Consider the following 15,759-nt stretch of genomic DNA (forward strand, 5'->3'; position numbering starts at 1 on the left):
GCCACCCGGCTGCTGATGCCTTGCCGGTCCCAGCAGATCCCCTGACACCTCGGTGCTTGCCAGAGCTTACCCAACAATATTTTAAAAAATAAATATAGCAGCACATATATTTTTTAAACAGCACTCACCATCACGACGCAGCTACAAATAATCTAGTGTTCTACTTATTTTAGAAATGGAAGACATCTATTAAAACTCACCAAACCACCCGCACCAGAATTTAATACTATTGCTTTAAAAATTCATCTTAAATCAATAAAAACTGCAGTTTTAACAGGCAGTATCTAAAGGCAGGAGTACTATCCAGAGAAAGGACACGCTCAAAACCTACTAATGTATTCCAAAAACTATTAAAAACACTTTACGACTCAATTATTGGAAGATCACAGAGCTGCTCCGGTGCCTTTGTACTGACGAAGCGAGCTGCGCGTGCGAGGAATGAGAACTGAAACTGCTAATTTGCCGGTTGCCCTGGGGAGTGGGAGGAGGGGGCAGGGGCGCCATTTAGATCCGCAAAGGATTTTGCTGTCAATGCTACATCCTGAACCCGACCGCCAACCACTCCCCTCTTTTCAGACTGAGGACACTCCGCCTCCCGGGGTCACTCACGGTTCATGTTCTTAAAGATGTTCATGATGGGGAGGATCTGACGGTAGTAGGGCACCAGGGCCTCGCCCACCATGTCCGCCGACACCACCAGGTGCTGCAGGACCTTGAGCGTCACACAGATGACCTGTCGGTTCCGGAGGTTCAGGGCATCTACACGGGGGGAAGGAACAGGCCAAAGTAAGAAGCATGAATTCCACCATCACAAGGCGAATCGACTGGCCGACCATTTCATTAAACCGGACTCGACCGGGGATCACCAGTGGGACGAGCCTTATCGTTACGGGTCTGAACGAGGCGCTGTGGTCTTAGTGCCATCACCAGGGTCTTGCTGGTGGTGTGTTATCTGTTCTCCCGACTGATAGCGATTCCTCAGCATCCCCACGAGAGTGGCTCAGCGTCTCTCATGGAAGAGGCGGTGATGGACAGGTAGCGCCAAATAGAGGAGGCCAGTCAGTGTCGCGGGAGTGAAACAAACACCCAGAATGTTCTTGGTAGAGGCGAGTGTCAGCTGACTGTGTTTTACACTCTCAAGAACGCAGGGAAGGAACGCAAATTTTCAATGTTTAGAACTTTAAAAGGAATCGCCCGTAAACAACTATAAGAGACGGAAGAAATACGAGCTGGCCAGAAAGAACACTTCTGAGGGCACGGTGACGAGGTGCACGCACAGAAGGACCGGGGCCGGGGTCCCTGTTCTCACACGGGCAGGGTCTGGAAGGTGCCACTTGCTCCTTCCGGCGAGGAGAGGTCAGAGCTGGGACCAGGGCACTGGTCGCTGACTGTGTGAACTTGGCCGACACCCCCACACTTCCTTGGTCCTAGACAATCATGGGAACCTGTCACTGACTCTCTCAGATGACTACCAGTTCTAAGGTTTGTACAGAAGAGCTGTAGGGAGCATGTGTTATAGGAGATCAAAGGTGTGTCATACCCTATGAGGCCCCAGACTATTCCAAGATGAAGTCAAAGACTCTTATTAGGAAGATGTTCTAGCTCCAAAAAAAAAAAAAGGTCGGCCATGACCTTAAAGCATGTGCCATTTGTGGAGGGACAAAGGACAAAAGGAACCAGGCTTTCAGAAGGGACAATGCTACACTCGATATACCTGGGAGGCATCCTGACATCATTCTTGAACTCTGGGCCACATTTCCAATAGCCTGCATCTTGACCGCCTCCCAAATTCAGTTTGTTCCAAAGGTAAGTTTCTGCCATAAACGTTCTCTTGGTCCTCGTCAGATTCTGTTTCTGATCCCTCACTTTCCTGGTGTTGGAAGTCTTCTTGTTCCGTCTTTGCAGTATCTCTTGAATGCATGTCCTCACCTCCACGCCTCTGGTTTCACCCCCACCTACACGTCTCCGATCTCCCGGTCTTTACCTCCATTACTCGGGTCTCTCCATCCCCACTCTACTCCTTACGCACTGGTCTCTATTCTCTCTTTCACTCCTCTGGTCCCGGGTCTCCATCCTCACCACCTCCTCTCGGTTCTGGCCCTTGAACTCCCCACTGGAGCACTGTCATGGCCATCCAACAGACCTCCCTCTGTTCTTTCTGACTCTCCTAGCCTGTCTTCTCACACAGCTGCTGCATTACCCTTCCTAGAGCATTTCTAACGATCTCACCACCCGCTCAAAGCACTGAGAGTCCCCTCACCCCATTTCCTACAGAATAAAGTACAAACTAGCCAGTCACAAGGGGGACACTGAGGGTAAGTCTGAGCCAAACTGAATTCTCAGTTAAGAACCCAGGACTATAAGGAATCATTTAGTGGTTTCACAGCTATTTCCCCCGGAAGCACAAGCAAGTGTTTAAAAATAAGTGGTCAGTTACATTCCTCCCAGCAATGAAGTGGGGGTGGGGCATGAAAACACCTTCAAGGCCGCCCCGCCACACCTGTTGCAGTCCGGATCAATTCTTATTTGGTTTAAGAAACACAAACATAATGACTGGAGATGAATGAATCCCATGTAACTATGGGATTCCGTTTCATGATGGCTCATCACTACAGCATTTAGACACATTGCAGGCCATACCCGATATTCTGAAAAACACTAAAAAATAAGAATGCTGTAAGTTAGCCTAAACGCTATAGTAATGAGATAGTTAAGAGCAGTGTCAGAAAACCATGGGACGGTGGAGAGGGAGAAGGGCATGAGGAGTTTCTCACAGGCAGGAGTGGGGGCCTTTTCCTGGTCTCATCTCCTCTGAAAGTTGTTTCGTCTTTTCCGGAAGTCAGGTGTGACCGAACCTTGCCTACTGATTCCGCTCAGTTTAGCAGAAGAGAATAGAAGCCTGCGGAAATGCGGTTCTGAAGCTTATGGGCAGCGAACATCCTTTCAAAATGTCTCTCAGGGCGTCTCAACACGTTCTCGGTGTGGGACAGACCCGTGATGGTCGCACACTAGCGGCTAACGAGTATCGGGCACCTCTGTGTGGCAGGAAGTAAACTGAGCACTTTCCATATATTAGTTAACTTCACCCTCATTCAGCAAATGTGTATGAGGATGTGTTATGTACCTGCCAGTGTTCTAGGAACTGGAAATATAGACCCGAAAAAGACAAATGTGGTTCTCACCCCCCCTGGGCATATATTCGTGTGGAAGAAGATACTGAACACGTGCCACAAGTAGGGTAAGGATTCAGAAGGATGGGGTATTTCAACAGCAAGTCCAAAGGGGCATTCAGGCCAGGCTAGCAGTAGGGGAGGCTCCCAGACTCAGCAACAAGCCCAAGAGGTGAGCAGACGTCACATAGGTGAAGAGCAGGCCCAAGGGGTGAGCAGATGTTACCTATGTGAAGAGCATCCCAGGAGAGGGAGCAGCATGCTAGAGACTGCCCCCTCCTGGACAAAGGAGTTCTTTTACCACATGTCCTGCTCCTGCTCCTATGGCTCAAGTCCTACTTGGTGATGTGTGACCAGAGCCCCAGGTAGCAGACACAGTCCCCTAAGTGGTTTCATCGTTGTGTGTGTGTTTCTGGGGATCATTTAGAAGGGGTAGGGAGACGTATGCAGATGTGTGCCGATGTGTAAAAGGAAGGGTAGGGCTGGCACTTTCTCCCAAGCTGAAAGAGCCCGTCTTGCTGTAACAACCAAACAGAATCGGATGCTTAAGGTCCTGGGTGTCTGCCTTCTCTCTGTACTCCCCCCTCTCCCCCAACCCCCCTCCTAAAAAGGACGCATAGCCACATCTCGCTAGATGTTTTATAAACTGTTGAGTGAAGATGAGACATTGAAAGGAACTACATAAGTGTGTTTTTATATACTGTACATCCAAAAAATGTGTAATGGAGTGTGTATAGTTCTCATTACAATTGGTGGGTTTTGTTTTTTTCAAGAAAGCCTTTCTGTTGACCCTGAAGAATCACCAGTAGGAGAGCCCATTGAAGGAATCAGAAGAGAGAGCTGCCTGGGCGTGGGTAGAGCCCCTCGGGTAACTGTAGGAAAGCTTTTGGTAGCCCTAGTGGCTCCTGAGCGCTGGCTACCACGGGGCTCTTCTGTTAGGGTGTGCGTGCCACAGCTCAAAACAGGCCAAAGCAAGCTCACTGACTACCAAGGCTGGATGCTTTCCTTATAGAATATACCGTGAGGACTAATCTTTTTATACAGATGAGTAATAATAACATCAAACTTTTGTTGATTAGCTTTATGCCTATAATGTGTAGGTAATTAATGAGTTGGTGATCAGTTAACTATCTCGTGATGGGTAGTAGATCTATTAGGAAATAATTATTTCATTTTATTGTGACCCCCATTAGATGGACATGGTTGCGATAAATGTTATAGGATTGACAACAGTTGACAAGTAAAATGCCTGAACTGGTACCCTCACTGGCATCTAGAGGGGAACCCTACGTCCTCCTAAAGGACCAGGGTGTGCCCCAGGCAAGCCCTTCGCTTCATCCGAGAGGGTGCTGTGACATGGCCCCTTTCCACTCCAGGGCCTCTAGTTTTCTCCCTCATTCTTGGGGAAATTAAGATGTTCCATTAAGTTGTAAGTCTTTTTGTTCTTAATATCCCAGGAGAATTGAATAAAAAAAAGGTTGGTTTTCTTCTTTTTTTTGAAACAAAGTTCTTTTCTTTTGAAAAAGTGTGTTAACAGGTATAAAGAGAATATGATTCTCTAGCTTGAAAGAGAAGAAATGTGTTTATTCTTGAATCGATGGCCTTGAAAGCTACTGTCAAGACTTAAGTGAGGACTTTGAACTTGAGATTTAAGGTTTTGAAAAGGGTCTGACATGGGAAGCCTACTGACATTATAGATCAGCCAGTGGAACCTTTCTATGCAGGAAATCGGATTTCTATTGCACTGCTTACCTTACGCCTTCAAGAAGAATCAACATGGGAGAGTCTTCAGATATAAAGAAATTGGTGAAGAATAAGGACAAAATAAAGTCAAAGTGTTAAACCATTCACCTTAGATGGTTATAAGTTACATGTATGAGTTCTTCAAGCATAAATTCTCTGACTGCTGTAATGTGTGCAAACTGAGAACATTTTCTGCTATTAGACATGGTTCGCTACTGTGGAATCAGGAAAAATGGAAACGGTTCTTCTTTTAATACTGGAAACAACAAAATGCAAAAGCAAACAATAAATTCTAAAAGACATTGTTGACGGATGCTATAAACGTTAATGTCCTTGTTATAAAAATAGCTTCACAAACCAATAAAAGACCGAATCTTCTCATTTAAAAATGGGCAAAGAATAGGACTAGATACTGCACACGATAATAAGTACAAATGAACAATTACTATTCTCGAATGTTCAACCTCAGTGATAATTAAAAGATAATTTTGAATATCAGATTAACGAAAAGTTTTTGAAAATTTAGTTCATAAGTCTGGGAACCGGTTTGGGAAAGAGGCCCCTCATAGCTCGCGCATTGAAGACCCCCCCCACCCCCCGACCTTCCCACGCTATGCATGTAGCACGTGACCCAGCAACTTCACTTTGGGGCACTCAGGCTAAGGAAGTGTGCAGCTGTGAGAAAGACGCAGAGAAAAGGAGGTTATAAGTATTTCTATTTATAATTACAAACAATCTAAGTGTCTCAAAAACAACAGCTTATTTAAATAAAATCTAGTATAGCCACATAAAGGAAAATTATGAAGTTATTAAAGTCATCTGATAGAAAAATATTTTAATAGAAAAATGTTTATAAGATGCAGGTGAGTAAAGAAGTATCTTATACAGCATATTTTCACCAGAATCTCATTTTGTAGGATAAAATTTAAACAGAAAATACCGGAAATTTATAAAGTCAGATGCTAACAGGAGAGACTAGCTTTTCCATAAGCATATATAGACGCCGGCTTTCATCCCACTAAAAAACAGTTTTGCACTGCTTATTGCAAAATTATGAATATACTTTGCATATTGCCCTAGAAGTATTCTTCTTCATGATTCTGACTTCATGTGTGTTTAATGTAGCAGAACTTAAGTGCCTTTCCTTATTATTTTTCAATATTTTCTTGATTATTATTAACCATCTATATTTTGAGACAAACTTTAAAATAATTTGGTCAGGTTAAAAACGTGCTTGGCACTTTGTTAATATTTCTGATTAATGTAGAGAATGGTTTCAGGGGAAATGATCCTCTTTACTTCTGACTGAATATTTCCATTCGAAGTAGATATCTCTTCAACTTTTCCTATTTTTAATTAGGTTCCTTAAAAAGCTTTATAGTGTTTTTCATGTAGATTTTGCATAGTTTTGTGAGATCTACTTGAAGGAATTTTATATTTTGTGACTATTTGTGTAAGATCATTTTATCCCAATATGCTCTCTAAAAATTATTGACAATAAATACATAAAAGCAAATGATTTTTGTATATTTATTTATTTTTTTAAATATATTTTATTGATTTTTTACAGAGAGGAAGGGAGAGAGATAGATAGTTAGAAACATCGGTGGGAGAGAAACATCGATCAGCTGCCTCCTGCACATCTCCCACTGGGGATGTGCCCGCAACCCAGGTACATGCCCTTGACCGGAATCGAACCTGGGACCTTTCAGTCCCCAGGCCGACGCTCTATCCACTGAGCCAAACCGGTTTCGGCGATTTTTGTATATTTATAACTGTGAACTTATTTAATCCTCTCACTGGTTCTAATTGTTTTTTAACAAATTCAGTTGGCTTCTATCCTATATAATAAAAGGCTAATATGCAAATTGATTGAATTGTGGAATGACCAATCGCTATGATGTGCACTGACCACCAGGGGGCAGACACTCAACACAGGAGCAGCCCCCTCGTGGTCAGTGCACTCCCACAGGGGGAGTGCCGCTCAGCCAGAAGCTGGGCTCACGGCTGGTGAGTACAGCAGTGGTGACGGAGCCTCTCCCGCCTCCGAGGCAGCGCTAAGGATGTCCGACTGACAGCTTAGGCCCGCTCCTTGCCGTCAGTCAGACATTCCCCAAGGGCTCTCACTGAACAGGAAGGCTGAGAGCTCTGTATCCATTTCCTCCCGGACTGCAAGAGGGCACAGGCTGGGCTGAGGGACACCCCCCCTGAGTGTACGAATTTCATGCACCGGGCCTCTAGTAAGAAATATAAAAAAATTGCTAAATTGATCTTTGCTTTCTAGTATTTCTTTTTGGTCACATGACAGGGGCCACATTTTCTAAAAGAAAACATAGTGTTGTTGTGCTGGGAGTGGGCATTTTTGTTTTCCAACCGTTCTTATTTATTCTTCTCAAATAATTTGTTTTTATTTTATTGTGTAAAATATCTATGTAACACACTGTGCTTTAACCATTCAGTGGCCTTAATTACAATCACAATGTTGTACAATTAACAACATTATCTTTTCTAAAACTTTTCCATCATCCAAAACAGAAATTCTATATCCATTAAGCAAAAACTCTCCATTTCTCCCTCCCCCCAGCCTAGTACCCTCTAACCCACTTCCTGACTCTATGAATTGCCTACTAGAGATGTCTTAAAGTATATTAAGTATTTTTTTTTCTGAAGTTCAAATATTTAATTAATATTTGAGATTATGGGCCCAATATATTAGTATAATTACATTTTGCTACTTTAGAGGCACTAACCATATAATTTATTAAATTACAGAATAAAATAAACCATACTATGTTTTCAGACCAAATTTAGGTTTTAAAATCATAGATATTTTTCTCCTTTCAGAACAGAACTCAACTGCTGTGCACAGTTAATTTGGGGACAATTAAAAGATCACAGATTTAGCTCAGCTCTCACCGACGTGGAGCGAGCCTCTGACAGCGCTTAAGATGTTTTCTCTAATTCATTTCCCAGCAGCGTCACATCAAAAAGCATCACTTTTTCTCTCATCCCACACAGAAAGGTGCTATCTTAATTCAAAATTCAGATTTTCCATGAGAGCTTTGTCATTACAGGAGTTAATGCCCTCCCTCCCTCCGCCCTTCCCTGCCTTTTTTATAGACAAGAATGTATTCTGACTTTAGGACCACAGAGTACAATGTAGTGTTTCGTAAGAGTGTTTGGCCTTTCTTTTCATGACTGACTTAGTTTTAAGGACGAAAGGACTCCGTTATCTAAACGGTCTCAACAATTCAGACCCAACACGGCCGATGAGAACCCACACAGAGGACCCCAAAGAACAGTGCAACCCTCACGGTCCTCCCCCCCTCGCGGCAGCCACGTCAGAGTCAACTATGACGGCTGTGATGTACACCGGCTCTCACCGAACAGGAAGGCTGAGAGCCCTGCTACAAAAGAGGAAAATGGGCAAATGTACCCCTTTCCAAGGAGAGGCCCTTTTCTCCCCCAGAGAGCGCTCGAGCAAGTGCACACCCCGGGCTTGAGTCGGTGTGGGGCTCAGTTCTGGGACTGATCAAGCCCGTGATCTCGAGCTCCCAGGAACACAGCGGTGATTATGGTCCCTGCAGTGAGCTGCCAGCTCAGCTCGCATGGCCAACGCGCCTACTCAGAAGGGAGCTCACCAACAGCTGGGTCAGCAGCCTCCTCCTGTAGGCCAGCTGCGGAAGGGCGGAAAGCGAGACCTTTTCTTTGTGATAGTGTGATCAGCCGGACCCACGCACAGGCGCCGATGGTCTGGTGTCCACCTGCCGAGTCCCTGGAGGGATGCGTAGCGGCCTGTCCTTGACCTGGCCCACTTCCCATCTCAATCTTTACGGTCACGTGGATGAAAGTTACAGACCACAAATCTATCCATTCTATGATGACCCAAAGTTAGGCAGTCTGTGGAGATATGACCGTGAGGGAACACCAAAGAGGTAAAAATAAGCTGCTGTTACTGCCATCTCGATGGGCACTGTGCTCAGCCGTCTACTTGTTAGGAGGTGCAAATCCTGGCAGCATGCTTGGGCAGCTGCTTCACGATCCCCTGAGAGAGAAAAGACTTGATGTGTGTGAAAGACAAGCGGGCTCTGGTTTGCATGAGCCCACAGCCTGTGCTCAGGGTGGCCAGACCCCACTTCTTCCCAGCATCCTTCCCTCCAAGCCCTGGGGGGCGCCGGGGCCGGGCTGGGCCTGAGGCAGGAGAAACGGTGCAGATCTGCAGACTGTAGCGCGGCCTTTGAGCAAGCGGACTAGACACGGGTTGAGTGCTGAGCTCACGTAGCCTGTCCTTCAGGAGCGCGTCAATGTGACAGGACTGGGTGCGCCGGCATCTTCTGAAAAAGCCAGGGACGCCTGTGGTAGAGCTTGTCCCTGGGCTGGGGCTCAGCCCTCAGGAGGAAGGACGGAGACTCCCAGGATGAGGTCTCAGCCGGTGTGACTACAAGCTGCTGCCATGGTCAAGCGGAGATGGCGATGGTGGGGACGATGGTGATGAGGCTACATGTATAACAGCAGTGACAGTGATAACACTTATCACACAGCACGTGCTCTGTCTGCTCAGAGCTTGAAAGAGATGAGCTCGTTAGCCACCGAAATAACACATGGGACGGATACGTTATTGTCCCAGTTTTATGAATGGAGACGTGGAGCCTCAGTGTGGCTAACTGGTCAGAGGTGGGATTCTGACCAGGGAGTCTGAGCTTAGACCTTGCTCCTGACCATCACGCATGCTAGAAGGGCGAGAGCAGTTGTTTGAGGACAGGAAAGGGACAGTCAGTACATGGTGAATTCAGTTGGAAAATGCAATGCTGCTATCTTCAGCTCTTTCTCCCTTTTACTCGATTACACCTTTCTAGTTTGAACGGCCATCATCTCCATTCCCATTGTCTTGGTTCTGGATCACTCTGACTCCTTTTCCCTATTCATACGGGCATCCAACCCACTCACAGCCCAGAAGGAATCTTCCCTCTGGCGAGTGACCAGGCAACTGTTCCAATACTTCTGAGGCTAACCTTGGCCTCAGGCTGCTACCATCTTGCATCTACTAACACGTTCTTCTGCACAGGAATTCACGTGGAGTGACACCAGATTTTAGATCATGACTTTCTTGAAGGGGGATTGAAAGTGGGAAGGTATTAGACAGATGACGAGTGAGAGAAATGGATAGAGAGGAAAAAAGAGAGAAAGCAACCACCGGCTACCTGGATGTCACAGCCCCACCTGTCCCTGATGGCCCATACGCAGCACAGCGCATCGCCTATGAAGAGCTGCTGACCACCCGACCTGGGCCTCTCTACATGATCTCACTTAACGATCACAACTCTCTGAAGTACCTGTTAATCGCCTTGTTTTGGAGATGAGAACTCTAGGAGATGGACAGAAAGGCTGGGCCCAGGGCCTTTGCAAGGGCCACACAGTTCTGAAGGAGCACAGAGCAAGATGGGCTTCGGCACCAGCTACCAAATGTCCAGAATCCATTTCCCTCAATGGCCATGGGGTCTCATTTGGGAATCTGATGGGTCAGTATGGGCCAAGTTTGCTGCAGCAATAGGTTGGCCCTTCATCCTCAGTGGTTTCACAGGGAGAAGAACACTTTTTCACTCATGGTAGAGATCCAGTCAGGTCCGTGGGGGCCAGGCGAGGAGAGGCGGAGGACTGTGCACGGGCCCTCAGTGCTTGGTTTGAAGAGAGCACACATCGCGTCTATTCCCAGCCCGCTGGCCGAGTTAGTCCCGAGGGTCCGCATGCAGAGCTGCTGTGCGGTAGTGTCTCTGCCATGGAGTTCCTGTGCTGGGGAGGCTCCCTCTGGCCCCTCCTCCTCCCCTGCTCTGCGGGTAGTTACATCATCCGGGTTAAGCGAGTCAGCACGTTCCCTTCCCCTTGAACACAGGCCAGAGCTCAGCAGAACCTCCCGCTGGTGTAATCAGAGCAACACTTTGACCATCTCCAGAAATTCTGGGACAGATTCTGGGAAATCCGCTCTTTCCTACAGGGGATAAGTAAGGGGTGGTCCTAGGATCTACACGGAGCCTCCTGGGGCCAAGCTTCAAGGTGACCTTGCAGAAAACAGTGACAGTGGCAACGCCACGCGACGCCACCAGGCCTGTGGTGAGGCCCTCTCCGGGGTGCTGGGTGTGTGGCTTATTAAGCAAACCAGCTCTTCATGACAACTTGAACCCGTTTTTTTTTTTTCTTTCTGTAACCAAAACCATCCAGAGGAGCACACCTTCCCCCCATATTTTCAGAATAAATGGGATATTTTCTTCTTGAAGTAAAAGGCATTGCCATTTTACAGTTATTATCACTTTTAAAAGAGTTTCCCTGGAAATTTTCAAGATCTACAAATAAAATTACTAGACCACAAATAAAGGGTGGCACGTTTCAATTGTACTGGCTCCTTTCTGATTAAATAAAATGCTCACAGGAATGTGGGGAGTAGGATATGGATTCTGACATGGTAGCCTTGCGGGGTGTGGTTCTCCTCCGGGTGTTCTTCACAGGAAGATTCTGCTCCTGAACATGTCATTGCTCAGGTCGCCTCAGCCGAGTCTGCACATTCGTCCTTCACAGCCGGTGACCCCGCCCATCAGAGCGGCCCCAGGGAGGCCACCGCCTTACGTGCGGCCCTTTGCAGGTCAGGGTGCGTCTGTAACCCCACGGCGGCCAGTCGCCGCGCCTCCCAGCAGACCGCTCACAAGTGAGTGTTGCTGCTCGTACAAAGAGCCACAGGAGGGAACGGAGATGAACAAACACCAGCGTGCTCTCACCATGTCAGTAAATTCTGAAATATTTGACAACCAAGTACATACTGTATACAAATTAAGTAAAGAAAATGAGAGGCAATTCCCAAAGCTGAGAAGAATAAGTTGTCGGAGGAAAGTAACGTAGTCAGAGTAGATGTGTGAGCGACAGTGAACAGCGGAATGCGGCCACGACAGTGTAACGACTGCTGATTGATTTCATGGCGATGGAGCTATTGAAGGACGGAGGGCGAAGAGGGAAGTGTGGGGAAGAGAGACACACCCATTACCCAGTGACTCAGGCCCCACCCACACCGTGTGGCTGGGAACAGACAGCGGGTGGGCACAGTCTCACCGAGACCTTCCCAGGCTACGTCTTGTTTCCTGCGCTGAGTGATTATTCCTCCCATGTGTTGGTGGGTCAACTAGGAGACCTGGGATGTGGCCCCGGCGCCAGCTTATGAAAATCCCCCCACCCCGGCGGGCGCAGCCTCCGTCTGTGGTCTTGTTGTGTCAGTGGCAAGTTGCCCGAAGGCGGTCCCGGGCCGCGGGAGGCCGTGGTGCCCACTTACTTTTGATGGGGATGATGAGCTGCGGGATGACGGGGAGGATCTTGCTCCCGCCGTGCTCCAGCATGTCGTGGATGCCCTGCCGCGCGAAGAACTCGTAGGGAAAGGTCATCTCGCAGAGCCCGTCGAAAAACAGGGGCAGGTAGTGGTGGTAGTCCAGCTTCTCGATCTCCACCTGCAGGGACAGAGGACAGGGCGCCGTGAGCCCCGCGCCGGGCACAGCCAGGCCAGCCATGGCCCCTGTCAGGACGAGCCAGCTCTCCGGCCTCAGGGGCCCTGGGCCAGCAGGTCCCCGGTGGCCTGGCCTCCCCGTGGGCGGTGGGTGAACATCACAGGCCTTTCCTCTTAACAGATTAGAGTCATGAGTAATCTGGCCTGGAAGCATTTTAGTACTTGTTTCAGGTTTGTTTGTTGTTTTGGGTTAGTTTTTCTTTTTTTACCATTTTGCACAAAAGCAAAGTTGAAAAGAATGGAAGAATCCCGTAGTACATATGCTGAAAAGATGGGTGTAAAAATAAGTCAAAAAAGAGAAAAAAAGGAGAAAGGAGATGAGCACCCGGATTTCTAACGAGCATCTAAGAGGGGGTGCGCGTGACGTATTCTTGTGACGGTGAGAGTGAGGGTGCAGCGTGACCCGTGGCTGTCCCTGGAGCCTCGGTGACAGGATGTCGGTGTCATCAAGAAGAAATGAGAGACCCACGGTGGGCCGAACCGGAACAGGCCACGGGCACCTCAAAGTCAAAATACCAGCAATCTCTCTTCGGCTTCTTCTCGAATAGACGCATCCCTGACCCACCCCAGGCCTCCACAGCCTCCTGCCTGACCTTCGCAACAGTACCAGCCCCGACAGGAAGTGGGCAATGCAATTACAACCACGGAGCTGAGGGAAGCGATGGCGTGTTGGGATATGTTCACATGCGGGGGCTCTGTTCTAGCCGCGTCCTCCCTGGAGTATCTACCCAGGACCTGACTTACCACCCGCAAGGTGACAGACGTGACGCTGATGTCACGGAGGGAAGAAGCCCGCAGACTCAGCCTGCGGATGCAGCCCCCTCCCAGAGTGAAGGACACAGCGTCCCTAGGAACTGGGGCAGCGCTTCCTCATTTCCAAGTCCTTGTGGGTGTCCCTGGCGCCTAATTATCACCTTCTAACTAGCGAGGAGCCATCAGCACCATAGAGAAGGTCCCTGTGCATTAGCAGCTGGTTATACCCGCAGCGCCCTCTCAGCTGGAAGGTTCTGGAGTCTCCAGCCACGTGCCTGTCTGCTCCTGGGTCTGAGTAACCGGCAGCTACTCCTGAGTGTCTGCTGTGAGTCTCAGTTAATCAGATGTTCTCCAGTCCCCAAGCGGGAGGACTGTCTCCAGCCTGCTCACGACCTTGACCCTCCCCGCCAACCGAGGAAGCGAGCAGTCCTGACCCAAGGTTCACCTGGCCCCCGGAGGTGGGGCGTGGAAAATGAACCCCATGTGGAGTAGGTACAGACATCAATTTTATTCCACATTCCTGCATACTCATGACATTAGCTTTACTCACAGTAAAACTTGACGGAATATATGCCCGATACCCGTTTTCTCAAGGACATTTGAAAATGTTATAGAATATTATTTTGTACAATTTTTTAAAAAAATGTATTGCTACATCATTCAGTTCCCAATATATATACTAGTAACAAGGTTATCTTTAATTTTACCTTCATAATAAAAGTGTCCTGTGTACTATATTGCTATTTATGTTTTTCATATGTTTTATTAATCCTCTTTCTTTTGGCTTATGTTGGCATTTTACATGTCTTTCATAAATAGCAAATCATTGACGTTATAACTTAATGTGTTCTAAGGCTTTTTAAATACATTGTCATAGAGTTCAGAGATCCCCGCTGCAGATCCGTGAGTAACAGAGCCCATCCCCCCTTCCCGCAGGCTCGCGGGCAGCGCCTGGGTAACTAACTGTTAGACCCTCCCCTTGCCGGGGCCTCAGGGTTGCAGAACTTTGGCCTGGAAGTGCGCGAGTACCCTGGAACTGATTCTTTGTGCACTGCGGGCTGCCGAGCCCTGGGCTGGGAGCAAACCAAACGCGCGAGCTCCGGGAACTGAACCTAAGCCCACTGCGGGCTGCCGAGCCCTGGGCTGGGAGCAAACCAAACGCGCGAGCTCTGGGAACTGAACCTAAGCCCACTGCGGGCTGCCGAGCCCTGGGCTGGGAGCAAACCAAACGCGCGAGCTCCGGGAACTGAACCTAAGCCCACTGCGGGCTGCCGAGCCCTGGGCTGGGAGCAAACGCGCGAGCTCCGGGAACTGAACCTACACCCACTGCGGGCTGCCGAGCCCTGGGCTGGGAGCAAACGCGCGCGAACTCCCGGAACTGAACCTACGCCCACTGCGGGCTTCCGAGCCCTGGGCTGGGAGCAAACGCGCGAACGGGAATTTGTCCGCGTAACACAGTCCCAGGGACCCCATTTCTCCGGGCAGGAGCCAGCACCAAGCACCAGTGACTTGACTGTGTTTCTTATCACCTGCGCCTGAGATCCTGATACCCTGTGCATTCATACCAAGAGCCAGTGAATCCATTTCCTGGTGCAAGGGCACACAGGGACCCGGAATCTCAAGGCGAGGTCGCGCAAAGCAGCAGAGACTCTGATACTGGTCTCTTGGGGAACTCTGACTCCTGGCGCATGCTAGGGGGCTCTGGTTTTCAACACGGTGCAGGCAGGGTCCCTGATTCTAAGGGCACATACGAGGCCATATTGAGCGCTGGCAACACTGACTCAGAGCGAGCCTGGTTCCCACCAACCAACAACAACCACACAGCTTAGTGTCAGAGCTCTTCAGTGACACTAGCGTGGTGGGAGGCTCCCACTGCACACAGCCTAGGCCCACGCAACTCGACCTTTGAACCATCGGGAGATAATCAGAATGAAGAAACGACACAACACCCAGAGGAAAGACAATGAAGAATCACAAAGAAAGGAAATTAATGAAGTTGAAGCATGCAACATGACAGAAAAAGAATTCAGAATAATGGTTGTACAATTCATTCACCGGATGGATGAGAAAATCAACAACCTATGCAAGAATCAGGAAGAAATGAAAAGTGATATAGCTACAATCAAAAACACCATGGAAAGTTTCAACAGCAGACTAAAAGAAGCAGAAGACCGAATCAGTGAGTTAGAAGATAAGGTAGAAAAACAAGCCCAATCTGAACAGCAACTGGAGAAAAAAATTAAAAAACAGGAGGAGAGCCTAAGGGAGCTTCAGGACAACATGAAACGAAGTAACATACGCATAATAGGGCTGCAAGAAGGACAAGGAAAAGAGACATAAATTGTAAAGGACATTATAACCATCTTAACATTGAAAATCTAAAGGGAAAGAAAGAGGAAAACAAGAAAATGGTAGCATCAAATAAGGTCTGAGAAATTCATATAAATTGTCTTTAGATTATCACAACAAGAAGTCTCAGGAAAGGGCAATGCTGGGGATTATGGGAATATTTTTGAATCAGATTCTGAAATTATCTATATCTAGGCAAGTCAT

The 15,759-nt window shown here is 48.0% G+C and overlaps 1 protein-coding gene across 1 annotated transcript in view; it reads right to left on the minus strand.

The window, feature by feature from the left end:
* Positions 1-564: 564 nt before the first annotated feature.
* Positions 565-15,759, minus strand: part of PACRG (parkin coregulated) — a 171,827-nt gene continuing 156,632 nt past the window's right edge. The window contains exons 3-4 of the mRNA XM_006103398.2: positions 12,226-12,397; positions 565-759 (exon numbers count right to left, since the gene is read on the minus strand). Of these exons, the coding sequence (XP_006103460.1) occupies positions 602-759; positions 12,226-12,397 (330 nt within the window). The 3' untranslated portion in view covers positions 565-601. The remainder of the gene's footprint in view (positions 760-12,225; positions 12,398-15,759) is intronic.

The sequence above is a fragment of the Myotis lucifugus genome, unplaced genomic scaffold, assembly GCF_000147115.1.
Source record: "Myotis lucifugus unplaced genomic scaffold, Myoluc2.0 scaffold_483, whole genome shotgun sequence".
Taxonomy (NCBI): Eukaryota; Metazoa; Chordata; class Mammalia; order Chiroptera; family Vespertilionidae; genus Myotis; species Myotis lucifugus.